The sequence below is a fragment of the Monopterus albus genome, unplaced genomic scaffold (genome assembly GCF_001952655.1).
Source record: "Monopterus albus unplaced genomic scaffold, M_albus_1.0 scaffold1.1, whole genome shotgun sequence".
Taxonomy (NCBI): domain Eukaryota; kingdom Metazoa; phylum Chordata; class Actinopteri; order Synbranchiformes; family Synbranchidae; genus Monopterus; species Monopterus albus.
In genome coordinates this window covers 2032889-2045964 of record NW_018127881.1, presented here as the reverse complement: position 1 = coordinate 2045964, position 13076 = coordinate 2032889, and the positions used below count along the sequence as shown (strand labels likewise).

At 40.6% G+C, this 13076-nt stretch overlaps 1 protein-coding gene across 2 annotated transcripts in view; it reads right to left on the bottom strand.

Annotated features, from left to right (window-relative positions):
• LOC109970238 (guanine nucleotide-binding protein G(s) subunit alpha-like) overlaps positions 1-13076 on the bottom strand; it is a 36958-nt gene that overhangs the window by 7085 nt on the left and 16797 nt on the right. For both annotated transcript variants that reach the window (XM_020617701.1, XM_020617779.1), the window contains 6 exons: positions 5542-5596; positions 4809-4882; positions 3703-3761; positions 3320-3440; positions 1901-2031; positions 814-881 (listed from right to left, as the gene is read on the bottom strand). In XM_020617701.1, the coding sequence (XP_020473357.1) occupies positions 814-881; positions 1901-2031; positions 3320-3440; positions 3703-3761; positions 4809-4882; positions 5542-5596 (508 nt within the window). The remainder of the gene's footprint in view (positions 1-813; positions 882-1900; positions 2032-3319; positions 3441-3702; positions 3762-4808; positions 4883-5541; positions 5597-13076) is intronic.

The window sequence follows — 13076 nt, the reverse complement described above, 5'->3', positions numbered from 1 at the left end:
ATACCAGAGAGAAGAGTTGATGACTGTCAGCAGACAGGGTGTTTAATATTATTATTACGACGTGTATAACTGTAGCCTTAGCTATAATATGTTCCTATGTTCAAGACACGACATGTACTAGAGGTCGTGAGAATGTTTTTAGTTACACACCACTTAACCAACAGACATACACATTCACACGTTGATTTGCTTCATGTTTTGACTACTGCTATGGCCAGCTGCAAAGCTGGTAACAGAGACATCCCGGTTGACATTTCTGTGTAGTATGGGGCTAGCCCAAACGAGGTGATATAATGTATAGGCCTGGTGGGCTCAGGGTCTTCCATCTTACATCTGCCTGCGTGCATGTTGGAGGTGCAAGATACTTGAGCGTGTAATGTTAATTTTACCTGTGATCCTTTGAATAAATCAGCACTGTTTTGACGTTACTTGGACTGCCTCATCTCTCAGAGTTAGCATGGTAAGACGGACCATATCCTACACTGATATACTTGAATAAACTCTGGCTTCAGTCTTTTAATAGTCAAACTTCATCTAACTCCTCGTAACTGATGTTTTAACTAAGTTAAGGAGGGATATTGTTCTTTAAAGAGTGAAACAGCAGAAAGACATTGAGCGGAGTAAAAGTCTATTCAAACCACGTCCTATGTAAATCAGGCATTAAATGACAAAAAGAATAAAACTGTCAAGTTAGGTTTTCATTTATCACACCTTATGCTCCGCTATTCTGTAAACCACAGAGTAAAATTAGAAAAACATGAAATATACAAGGACACAGATCATATTCTTACAAGATAAATGTGAGCTACATACCAGAAACTCGTCCCGAATGAAGTACTTTGCCCTTGTAACGCGGGGATCTTCACCTGACTCTGGTATTGCTGTTGGAGAAAAAAAACATTATCTGGTCACATTTAAATCCCTTTTACACTCTACAACAGGCCATATCAGCTAGAGGAGCTATAACCAGTAAAGCTAGCACTAATGACAATTCCTTTTAGGAAATGCTTGACATACCACATTACAGTGTAAATACTTGTTATAAACTAATTGATGATTAGTTGTGAGATTTCACAAAATTGGTTTCAGGGCCCAAATAATAGAGAATACCTGCATCTGACAGTGGTAGTTGGCCATTGTTTCGTCAGCTATGATAACACTGTACTCATTTAAGTAAGTACAGAGATCTGAGAAAACAGCAGCATCACTACAATGAAATCCCATGGTGCAAGAAATATGAGCAGACAGACACGCACATGGGTTGTGAAAAGGCAGCGGCTCATCCAGATGATGTTAAACATTTTAGTTGGAGGTAAAATCAAAGGTGCACAAACATAAAATGGCAGTAATAATTCCTCATTGCGCAGGAAAACTGCATGTACACAGCTACAGCAGTATCAGGTCGAAGTTAAAGCAGAAGGTTGGACTGTAAATTGTGATGGATGTTCTCAACACCCAGTGTGGCAATACGTTTTATGTTTTATCTGACAAATAAGTGCCACTTCCAATAACTTAATTTAAAACCTGGACGGCTGCTCGTGTTTCTTGCGCCGTCTCCTCATTCTGAGATCTCAGTAACAAAGTTGGTGAGTACAATGTTATCATGGCCTTGAATACCTGTGAAAACAGGATCTAAGCAGCTGTAATAAACAAGAATGATCCTTTAAGCTAATTGTAGTTTTCTGTATCTGTAGGCTTAGGCTTTGTTAAAATAGAGCTAAATGGTTTTTAATCCTCAGTGTAATCTACTTTTTAAAAGTATTCTGACTCAATGTAGCTCATCTTCTGTGGGTAGTAATAAAGCACTCTAGCAATCTCTGTCTTAAACCATTTGCATTTGTCCCTTACACATAAAACAGAATGTATCGGACACCCACAGACATCACTGTCAACCTCTTACCATCATCAGGTGTAGTGTAGCGTGCAAACTCTGGGAAATACTCCTCAATTTTAGATTTCCCTGCCAAAACCTTCTCAGCAAGCAGGTCCTGTTTGTTCAGGAAGAGGATTACAGAAATGGTCCGTAACCACCTGTGGAGGGAAATGAAGAACGAGTTCAGTGCCAGATTCCTTTGGACTTTCATTAAGGACCCAAAAAAGATTTCAGGCCTGCTGTGGGAGAGTCCATGCTTTTCAGGTGGTGCTATGTTTTATTAGGCTTTGCCTAAAGAACATGAGAATAATCTACCCTCTGGAGCTCTGGGCTGAAAAGGCTAAAGAACTTGCCATGAACAGGCCATATGCTGTCACAGGGGAGAGAAGACTCAAAGAAGGAAGATCTTCTCCCGCTGTACAAACTGTAAAAACTTTGACATGTAAACTTGGTGAAGTTCCTTAAAACTCAACATAAATATCTCCCTCTTTGAGCAAAGAAACATACTTTTGAAAGACTATCTAAACAGGGAGAAATAAACAGTCCTGAAAAAAAAAAAATCTAAAATAGATATCGGATCTGAGTGAGATCTGAAAAAAATTGTTGCTGAAGAGCCGGATGTGGCTCATGAGCCATAATTTGGCTTCTGGGGACCTCGGCTGAGCTTATCACATGTTGGGCGGGTGTCCATGCATGCTCGTCTTCATAGTGACATTAGAAAATGCACTAGAGTTTGTCATAGGCAATGAAAGCGGATGCTGAAGTGACAACAGTAATTCTCTCTTTATCACTGCATCACTTTCTACATTTCACCGGTTCCGTTTGCCAGAGATTGACTGACACTGACAGGGTTACCGGCAAAGACCACGTGTCCCACAAAAAAGCAACTTGTATTAACAGGGTTAGTGTAGTACATAGCAGTGGAAGCTGTCATTAATGAGGTCTTATCATTACAACATGCATGACCACAAGCATTAGAAACCATTAAATATTTTCCGAGGACTGCTCCAACCATCTTTCATTGCAATAAGTAAATGACCAGTGATACATTCAGACATTCAGTAACACTTTGCAATTGTCCCATATAAGTACTGTGCAATTGTATGAGTTCATGTATTGTTGGACTAATATTTGTGTCATTGTCCAATTGTCATCAAGTGATGAGAAAATAAACCAAACATCAGGGGAACTTTTTCTTCTTCTGCAGCTGCAAGGTTATAAGTACGCAAGATTGGGACTGAACTGCTGTTATATAGTAATCGATTTATAGTAATCGAAGAGTAGAAACACATTTGTTGGTGTATGGAGCTTTTTGTGTGTAGCTTTTGAATTTGCTGGACAAACTGTGACATTAACATAAAAAAATGCAATACTGTAGGAAAAAGTGCTGCTTGTTTCATGTTTATTACCAATTCCAGAAAGACATCTGAAGTTCAGGATGCTGACCTGTTGTTCCAAATGTTTTTGAAAAGGTTGAGGGCCTCCTGTAGCCTGTTGGTCTGATTGTCTTCTCTGATCACCATGTTGTAACTGCTACTCGCCACCACGAAGATGATAGCTGTCACATCTGTATCCCACACACACAATCAGGTTTAACAAAGCAACAATGGACCAAACTACCAAAACACTCAGATACATGTACCACATCATACCTTGGAATTTTAATAAATAAACTGATATGACAAACCCAGAAACAACTGTCTAGACACAAATAAATAATAAAATCCTGAGTCAAATCAAATTATTAATTCATTATTTTAATAATTATTTTACACTATGTACACACTTCAGAGTTTCATCACTACAAAAAAAAGCAACAAGCATCCTACCGTTAAAACACTGGATCCATTTTCTTCGTTCATCTCTCTGACCTCCAACATCGAACATACTGTAAGAATGAGGAAGTTTAAAGTTTCATTTACACTGACAAGACTTTCCCTGTTAGGGCAGAGATGCACCATGCCGACATCAAAGAACTAGCCACGATGAAGGCCGACAGCTGCGCCAACTCATGTTGCCTTTTGTCTGGACCAGTCAGGTCAAAAAAGTGGCACTAGAACACATAGCAAAGACTACAGTCAACAGCCAAATAGCACGCATGTTCTGTGCCTGCATGAGCGCAGGTGGAGGTGACCAGCAGGTGGCAGTAGTCTGTATTTGTCATTCAAAGGAAAAGAGGAAGACGTAGGACTGTGGCCATACAAACCGTAAACAAAGCAGCTCTCGCTCACCACTGATGGTTTCTAGCTACCTCTAATTAAGAATATATCTGGTAAGAAGTTGCAAATGGCACTGGCATTGTCAGCCCTTGGACTTTTGGTCGTGGAAGCAAAAAATAAGAAGACACTGCACTAAATGGTTGAAATCATGGATCCTACAATGAAAGGCTCAAGGGGCCTTCCTGAACCTTTCCCTTCTCGTGTACTGATTCGCTAAGCTGAAAAGACTGATGGTTGGCCATCGGTGAGTGTCTGTCACCCTAGTTTTTGCGGTACATCCCACAACGTTGGCACTAATGGGATTCTACCAGTGGCTTTTCTACTGATTCAGCATGTTGCATCAGCAGTGGACCTCAGACATGAGGCGACGCAACAGTCGGCCTTCGTTATGGCTAGTTCTTTGACGTCGGCTTGGTGTGTCTCTGCCAATGAACAGTTATAACAAGGATGTTAATCACATGACAGAAAAGTGAAGGAAATGCCTTCTCAATAAAAAAAAAAACATTCTGTGGAAAGTTTATTATAATCCAATATGAAATCAGTTTGTAAGCAGGAAGTTAAAATTGCTTCTTATCCTATAGAATTTCTGTAATCTATTTGGATGTTTATGCTAAAAAAAAAACCTTCTGATACTTCTCTTTAATCTGTTGATATACTGGCCTTTTTGTGGACAATTTATTTTAAAATAAATCAAAACAGATGTTATCTTAACTCACTGGAAATTGACTTTGTCTATTTGAAATCTTGTCTCGAAGATCCCAGATGTCAGTACTCTGCATCTCAAAAGGTCCTGGAGAACAGAGGAGGAATGGGAGAGTATAAGGATGGTGGTGTAGAAGATTAAGGGGAGGACGTGAAAGGAAATCCAAAGAGGAGACAAAGAACAAGGAGGATAACGCACGAGGTGTGAATTCAGGTGCAAGGTAATAAAATGATTAATGGGTGAAATTAAACCTTTAAACCTAGACTGCTCATCTACAGACCGAGCATGCAAACAAGTTATTTTTTTGAGCAAAATTGCGAAAAACTATCCAGTTACAGCTGTTCAACTGAGGATTTGCTTCTTTTCTTTGAGTATGATAGTAAATTGTTTATGAATTATAAATGATTTTTATTACTGAATAATCAGTAAATTAATTTTTTATTTTGTGGATTTAATGTTAAATTATGTGAATATGATGTGAGAAAACTGTGAAAAATGATCAGGCAACTTTCCAGAGCTGAGCTTGATTTGTACAACTTAGTTCCAACTCTGGTCTGACTTATGATATAAAACAAAAAAGAAAGAGAAAAGGACAATCAGCTCGTTTGTTTGATATACGATTAATTTACTGCCTGTCAACTAAACAATTAAGTTACACCACAGAGCACAAATGTAGGTAGAGATGTGTTAATGATGCAGAGTACTTCAACAGAACACACTGCAGGTGTTTGTGTTGCACATCTCACCTGATCAGTGGGTGTGTAATCATTCTGCCGGACCACATCAATCCTGTCTAAGAAGCTGGAAAAAAAAAAAGTATAGATAAATACAGCCAGTTAGATCTCAGCTGCTATCCTGCAGGTGAATTAAAAGACATAATAACACAATAAAACGATAAGATTCTATATTCACAATGTACAGTAAAAGCTCAGCAATCAAAGCAAATATACTGTAAATAGGCTACTGACCAATCTACAGCATATTGCTGTGTTTGTTCATAGTGAAAACACATGTGATAGTACATTAGTGAAAGCAGGACAAAGATGGAGGCCGACAGGCCCTGAATGGCCACTAGGGGGCATGTGTTTGAATTCACAGTGAGATCAGAGGCAGCTGTCTGAGTCACCAGTAGCTCTGCTCCTCAATGGAGCTGCTGTAATACTACTTGCACAGGAGGAGAGGTGGATGTGGGCGTGTGTGTGTGTGTGTGTGTACATCTGTGAGCGGTGGCAGTGTGTATGGGTGGGTATGCGGGCCTTCAGTGTCCTCAGTTTAACAGATATGAATTGCTTTGATGAGCTGCCCTACATTGCTTCACTTCTTTGAGGTGTGTCAGTTGCCCTGATATTTTCATGATGACTGTATCCAGGTCATCTGCTGGAGACGTCTGCTGCAACAAGCCAGGACCTCAAACAGGCCTCAAGAAAGACTACAGATACTTACATGTGCATCAGTTCAGGAAACAAAACTGTTTCCTTTGTGTATCCCAGACTGAAGAAATTTAAGAGCCTCTGTTAAAAAGAGAGTAAAACTTCCTCATTTACATGGGCTCCTGCCAAACTTAGGACAGAACAAATGTGAGCTGCCGGACAAACCTCTGACACACACACACACACACACACACACACACACACACACACACACACACAAGAAAAAGATGCTGCTGTCCTGAGAGTACTTTCAATGTATAGAAGAAATATTATGTAGAAAGAGGAACAGGAGTGGCTCTGCTCCAGGTTGAACTCAGGCCACTGCGGCTCAGTGATTATCTTGAAGCTACAGCAGCAACTATCTAAAGTGTCCTGCTAGTCTGCACTCATCGGGCACCGGTACTGCAGGTCCCCACATTTCCTCTACAGGGTGAAGTAACAGCACATTAGCAGTAAAGGAATCATCTGCAGAACATCTACTGTACAACTGCTACATCTCAAAGCATACCAGGAGGAAAGAAGTCAACTATGCGCAGCAGATGATAAACTTCACCAGCTCATGATGACTTACACTAGTCACCAAGTTAATGTCATCTGAATTAACAAATCACTGATTTGCTCCTGTCCTTAAACATCTGTGCTGAAATCTCTTGTATAAGAGACCCTGTTAAAACCAGTGTTTTTGCCTCAGGTGTGAACATTATATATTAAACAATAAAGTCTAATTTGGTTCAATTCAGTTTGCTCCAATACTGTCACGTCTCAAACATTTGCCATGTGAACACCTTTTAAATGACTTTTATTTACTTTCCAAGCTTATTAAAGATGTTTTTTCCCCTGAATTAAATTTAAATTTAAGAACTACTATTCAAATAATTTGGGTTATAGATTGGATGATTATAACCAGTGACAGCTCAAACACAACCTTCATAAAAAAATCCCACTCAATTATACTTTTGAGATAAGATAGAGCACTTTAGAGTTTTGCAGGTGAGCACTTGAGGGTCAGGACCCCCGCTATGGTCTGCAAGATAAATCTGAAGGGACAACATGATTAGAAGAAAAAAGTGTTATGTGTATGTCGGTAAGTAGGCTTCTTAACACAGCAGCAAATCTAAGCAATTTCTATGACCCCAAATCAGAAAAACCTATGTATAGTAGGTAAAATCAAAACCATCTATGTTCTGTATTACATTGAAAACAATGCTGCAGCACATTGTTTGATATGAGACTTCATCAATTTTATTCTTTGTTCAAAATAAACACTTCAATTCTGATGCCTGCAACACATTCCAAAAAGGTTGGGACAGTAAAACATTTATCACGGTGTGATGTTGCCGTTCCTTTTCACAATACTTAAAACATGTTTGACTGAGGACACCAAGTGATTAAGTGTGTCAGGTGTCATTTTGTCCCATTCTTCCTGCAAGTCTTAAGGTGCACAACACTCCTGGGTCTTCATTGATGCAATTTGCATTTCAAAATGGACTGCACATTCTCTACTGGGGACAGGATGGGACTGCCGGCAGGCCAGTCCAGCACTCGCCCCGGTTTCCTCTGCTGCCAGGCCTTGGTAATGTGTGTGGTATGAGGTTTTGCATTCTGAAAATGTGCATGGTCATTGAAAAGGTGTCGCCTTGAAGGCAGCATATGTTGCTCCAAAATCTCTCTGTATTTTTCAGTATTAATGGAGCCATCACAGAAGTGTTAGCTGTCTTTGCCAAGGGCATGGACACAACCCCAGACCATGACAGACCCTGGCTTTGAGGGGTTCTTCCTGAAGTCTACTATTATTTCTTCTGTCTTATTTATGTTGAGGATGAAGTCATTCTCCTCTCCATAAACAAAAATGTCGGTCACCAAGCTTCTGTAGCCCGACTCGTCTCCCCCCTTGATGAGGCCCAGAATGGTGGTGTCATCAGCATATTTAATGATGATGGTGTTGTCATGGTTGGAGACACAGTCGTGAGTGTACAGGGTGAAGAGTTTGGGGCTGAGACAGCAGCCCTGCGGTGAGCCTGTGCTGATTGTGAGCTCAGCAGACACCAGCCCTCCCATTCTGACCACCTGTGGTCTTTCAGTCAGGAAGTCCAGAATCCAGTTACAGGTGGGAGTTGGGACACCGAGGTCTGTCATCTTCCCAATCAGGCTGCCCGGGCGAATGGTGTTGAATGCAGAACTATAATCCAGGAAGAGCATCTTAGCATACGTACTGCTGTTGTCCAGGTGTTTCAGGGTATGGAATAAAGCCAGAGCCATCGCATCGTCCCCTGATCTGTTGGGGCGGTAGGAAAACTGGAGGGGGTCTACAGTGTCTGTGTGTCTGTCTGTGGTTAATGTGTGTGAGGACCAGTTTCTCTAAGCACTTCATGGCGACTGATGTGAGCGCCACTGGCCTGAAGTCATTCAAAATGGATGTGTCTGATGCCTTAGGGACCAGTATGATAATGGATTTTTTTGAAAATGCGAGGAACTACTGCTTGGGTCAAAGACAGGTTGAAGATCGTCTGTATACACACTAGCTAGTTGATCCCCACAGGCTCTCAACACTCTGGGGGACACACCGTCTGGTCCAGCCGCCTTATGGGGGTTTACCTGTTTCAGGGCCTTCAGGACCTGTGTGTGCGCGCGTCACCTGAAAAGCAGTGTCCCCCGGGTCGCAGGGGGATCTTGAGGGGGTGTCTGTGTTTATCCTGTCAAACCTCGCACAGAAGTTGTTGAGGCTGTCTGGGAAGGCGGCATTCCGGGCTGGCTGCGTTTGTTGATTTGTTCCTGTAGTTTGTCACTGCCTGGATTCCCTGCCACATACTGCATTGTGTTGTTATTCATGTAGTAGCGCTCCAGTTTTTGGAAGTATGCTCTCTTTTGCAGCTCTGATGGACATCTGTAGCTCGTACTGGGCTTTCCTGTACTCTGCTTGGTCCCCTGACTTAAAAGCCTCTTGTCTCTTCCTGATTTTGTTTTATATCCCTATTAAACCATGGTTTTTGGTTGGGAAAAACATGCACCGTTCTAGCTGGTGTGCATATGGATGTGCACCAGCTGATGTAGTTACTCACAGTCTCTGCATATCCATGGATGTTGTCTGTGGCCCCTCTGAAGATGCTCCTGTCTGTGGCCTCTAGACAGGCATACACTACATTCACAATGATACATTGCAGCTCTCTAGGTAAATAAAATGTCCTTAGCTTTAGTGTTAAATATTCCACATCTTCAGAACAGAATTCAGAGAGAATCTTACAGTCTGTGCACCAGGACTGTTTGACGAAGGCGGCCGTTCCTCCCCTGCGGGCCTTGCCGCTTTCAGCGGCGCTTTCATCCCGTCTGAACACAGAGTAACCATCCAGAGTTACACCCTCATCGGGAGTCTCTTTTCCCAGCCATGTTTCACAAAAACACAGCAGGGAGCAGTTCTGTATGTCCTTCTGCGAGGTAATCCAAGCATGGAGTTCATCCAGTTTATTATCCAGAGACTGTACATTTGTGAACAGTATAGCAGGGAGGGCTAGCTGGGTAAGAGTCCAACGTGCTCGGGTCAAAATCTCCAAAAAGACTGCGCTCTCTTAGCAGTAACAAAGTCGCCCGGTCATAAATAAAGTTGCTGTTGCTTTAACACTAACAAGGTTGTAGATGATAATTGTTAAACTATTTAAAATGTAAGTCCATGATTCCAAAATAAATCCAAAATCTATAATTTTATAATTGCTAATCGTTGCTAAACTGAATGTGCTCCATCTGTCCACTGAGAATCAATCCCGGAATCCATATAAAATACACAGACACACAAGATAAGGCATGAACGCAGCTCAAATAATCAAATAACACATAAACAAACAAAACAAGGGAAAAGTAAAGTTGTGATAAAACTGCTCACAAAATCTGTATAGATGCAACCGTAACAATGAAGTGGTGCTGTATGCAGTAAACTGCTTTGTCTAAGGGTCTAAGGATTTTTTGCATTACAATTCATTATAGTGAACTGCCACTAATCTCAGAAAACACATACACTTACCTTTTTATAAGCTACTAGAAAGTGTGCAAATGTTTTAATAAGTACTAATTAGCATAGCAAAAGTCAATTATTAAAAATGAGGTGATTGGTACAACTATACTGATAACAAGACAAGATGAGTCAGGGCAGTGCTTACCAGCTCCATTTGCTTCCTGGGGAAGGTTTCCCAAGCTTAAAAGATGTCTGGCTACCTGCTAAAGTGGCTGCTAACATGGACCAATCCACTGATATCCCACCCTGTTTGATTCCTGCACGGCTGGCTGTTTTGACTGATCGTCTGCCCACTCTTACAACTAGAAAGGGAAGACACTTGCAAATAGCTGCCTCTTGGAGCAAAGGTATGTAACCCCCTCAGAGATTAAAAGGAATGTGGCAGGCAGAGGTGAAATGCGACAGGAGAGCTGAAAGGTAACATACTGAGAGGAACAGGGGGCTGGGTCTGCGGAAGCTACAGCACCAGACAGAAAGACTGACAGCCAGAAAAGAAACAGAGTCAGTTGCCTATGTGCATATGCACAAATGCACAGACACATATATTCAGATAAACACACACACAGTCAATTAAGCAGCCAACTAGTCTGGGACCGCTGGGCCGCGTATCCCAACTGTCCCCCCACTGCAGCGCCTCTGCTATGCCAGCACACACAGAGTCCTCAGTGGACAACGGGTCCAGCCAAGCTGACTGTTTCTGTTCCATAACCAATACTCAAACCCTGCAAGAGCCTAACTTCACCCTCCCCTAACATTCCCCTACTGAGCCCCAAAAAACATAAATAACCTGGATGTGACAGAATCTAAAGAGTTAACGTGGCTGCCGCTGACATCTGCCGAGGCCAAACTTGTGTTTATCTACAGCTCTGGTCTGGGGCGTCGACACACCCAGGACAAACACACTGCTCAATTTTTAGCAGTTCTCTCTATTAATAGGACAAATGCCAATAATATCTGTGCCTAGTAAGTTGAACTGAATAACAGTGGCTGCCCCAGTAACAGAGGTCTCTAATGTTATGTATAACCTGTCAGGGTTATTCTGGGGTAACAGACAGGCTGACTTAAACTCTGGAAATACACAGGACACTTGTCTGGTGATTGAAACACACACACACACACACACACACACACACACACACACACTTTAAACAATAAAAGTGCTATTATTACCTTTTGGTTAATTTCACTTTGCTGGTTTTCAGGTTCAACAACAAAGTAACCCATTTTTTTGCATTTACTTAATTATCGGTTTTTTAAAATGTATTTTAGCTTTATTTATATATATTTGGGTTCATTTTAAAACATAATTTTGGACTTTAAAAAGCTCAGGCTTTACTCAAAATTTCTAAACAATTCCTAAAAAATAAGGAAGTTTTATAAACATAACTTTTGCATTTTTCTTTATCTTCCTTTTTTTGGCAATATTCTCTAGCGCTCCGTCCTAAAATAGCCTGCTCTGAAAACACGTTCATACTTTAATAGTGTCCCCTTTGCATACATAAAATCAAAAGCGGAAGAAGACATCCTGTACTGAAACACTGGTCTACATCTCAACAACAGTACATAAGTAAATTTAAGCCCCTGTCACTCTTCTCTTCAAAATAAAACCCGTCCTCTAAAAGAGCTTCACAAGCTGGAAGGACATATGAAGCTAGTGGCCCAACAATGCTGATAATACTCCAATCCTGCATTCATCTTGTTAAAGTGGCAGCATTAGGACAAAGGATTAGCCCAATTAGAAAAGAGTATATACATCTAGACAAGATTAGGCTACTCTCAGTATGCAGCTCAAGTGGCACACACACGTGCAGCTGGAGTTGAAAATGTTTTGTTTTTTTGTTTTTTTTGTACTAGTTTGATTTACATAAAAACAAAGTTAAGATTCCCTGATCAGGTTTCAGATTAGTGTTTTAATTTATTAACATTTCTGGTTAAATTTTAAACTCATGTCATAATTTAATATTAATTTTACATGAACAAATTAAAGCAGTTTGGTTGCGTTTCCCCTCTGTTTAAACCAAACACCATTTATCAAAAAAACTGGGGCTTGATTGTGATAGTAGCCTCAAATTATTTTTAAAGACTTTCTGAAATATAAATAGCCATTAACATTGATGGTTTAATGTAAAATAAACGTACAACATCTAGGGGTGTGCAGCAGTGTGACACACATGTACAAGCTGCCTGCAAAGATTACATCCATAAAAAAAGCCTCTTTACACGTGCACTCAAATCCATTTGTCTATCAAGTTCAACAGGCAATTTATTTTAATGTTCATATTATGTCCATTCAAAAGAAGACTAAAATAATCTCAAACAACGGCTTGTTCCTCAACAAAACAATTTGATATTTCTGGCAATCTGATGACTCGGTAAAATTGGCTAATCAGTTGGTCATGCTACATAAATAAAAAGGCACGAGTGTTAAAAAACAAACTTATTTCTAAAATACTGAGTATCACATATATCTGTTATGAGTCTATATGAAATCCTAAAATGGTTTACCATAAAAAATTACTGGTAAAATGGATTTAAAATGTGTTCATTTCATTATGGCCTTACGCTTTTAAAAACCGATACAAAACATTTATGTGAAAGACTTGTAAAAACAATGCCATAAAATACCCGACAGTACAAGCAAAAACTCTGACTTTTAAAACTTTTTAATTTGTCGTTTCAGGACACTAGAATCAATCTCTGCACAAGAAAAAAAACTGAAGCTTGACAAACACTAAGTGAAGTCAGAACATGGTGTTGGTGCTTCCTCAAATAGAGGAAAACATTGTGCGCGGCCCACTGAGCTGCTTGGCCGGACAATAACGATTCACACCGAGAGCCGACCAAACCA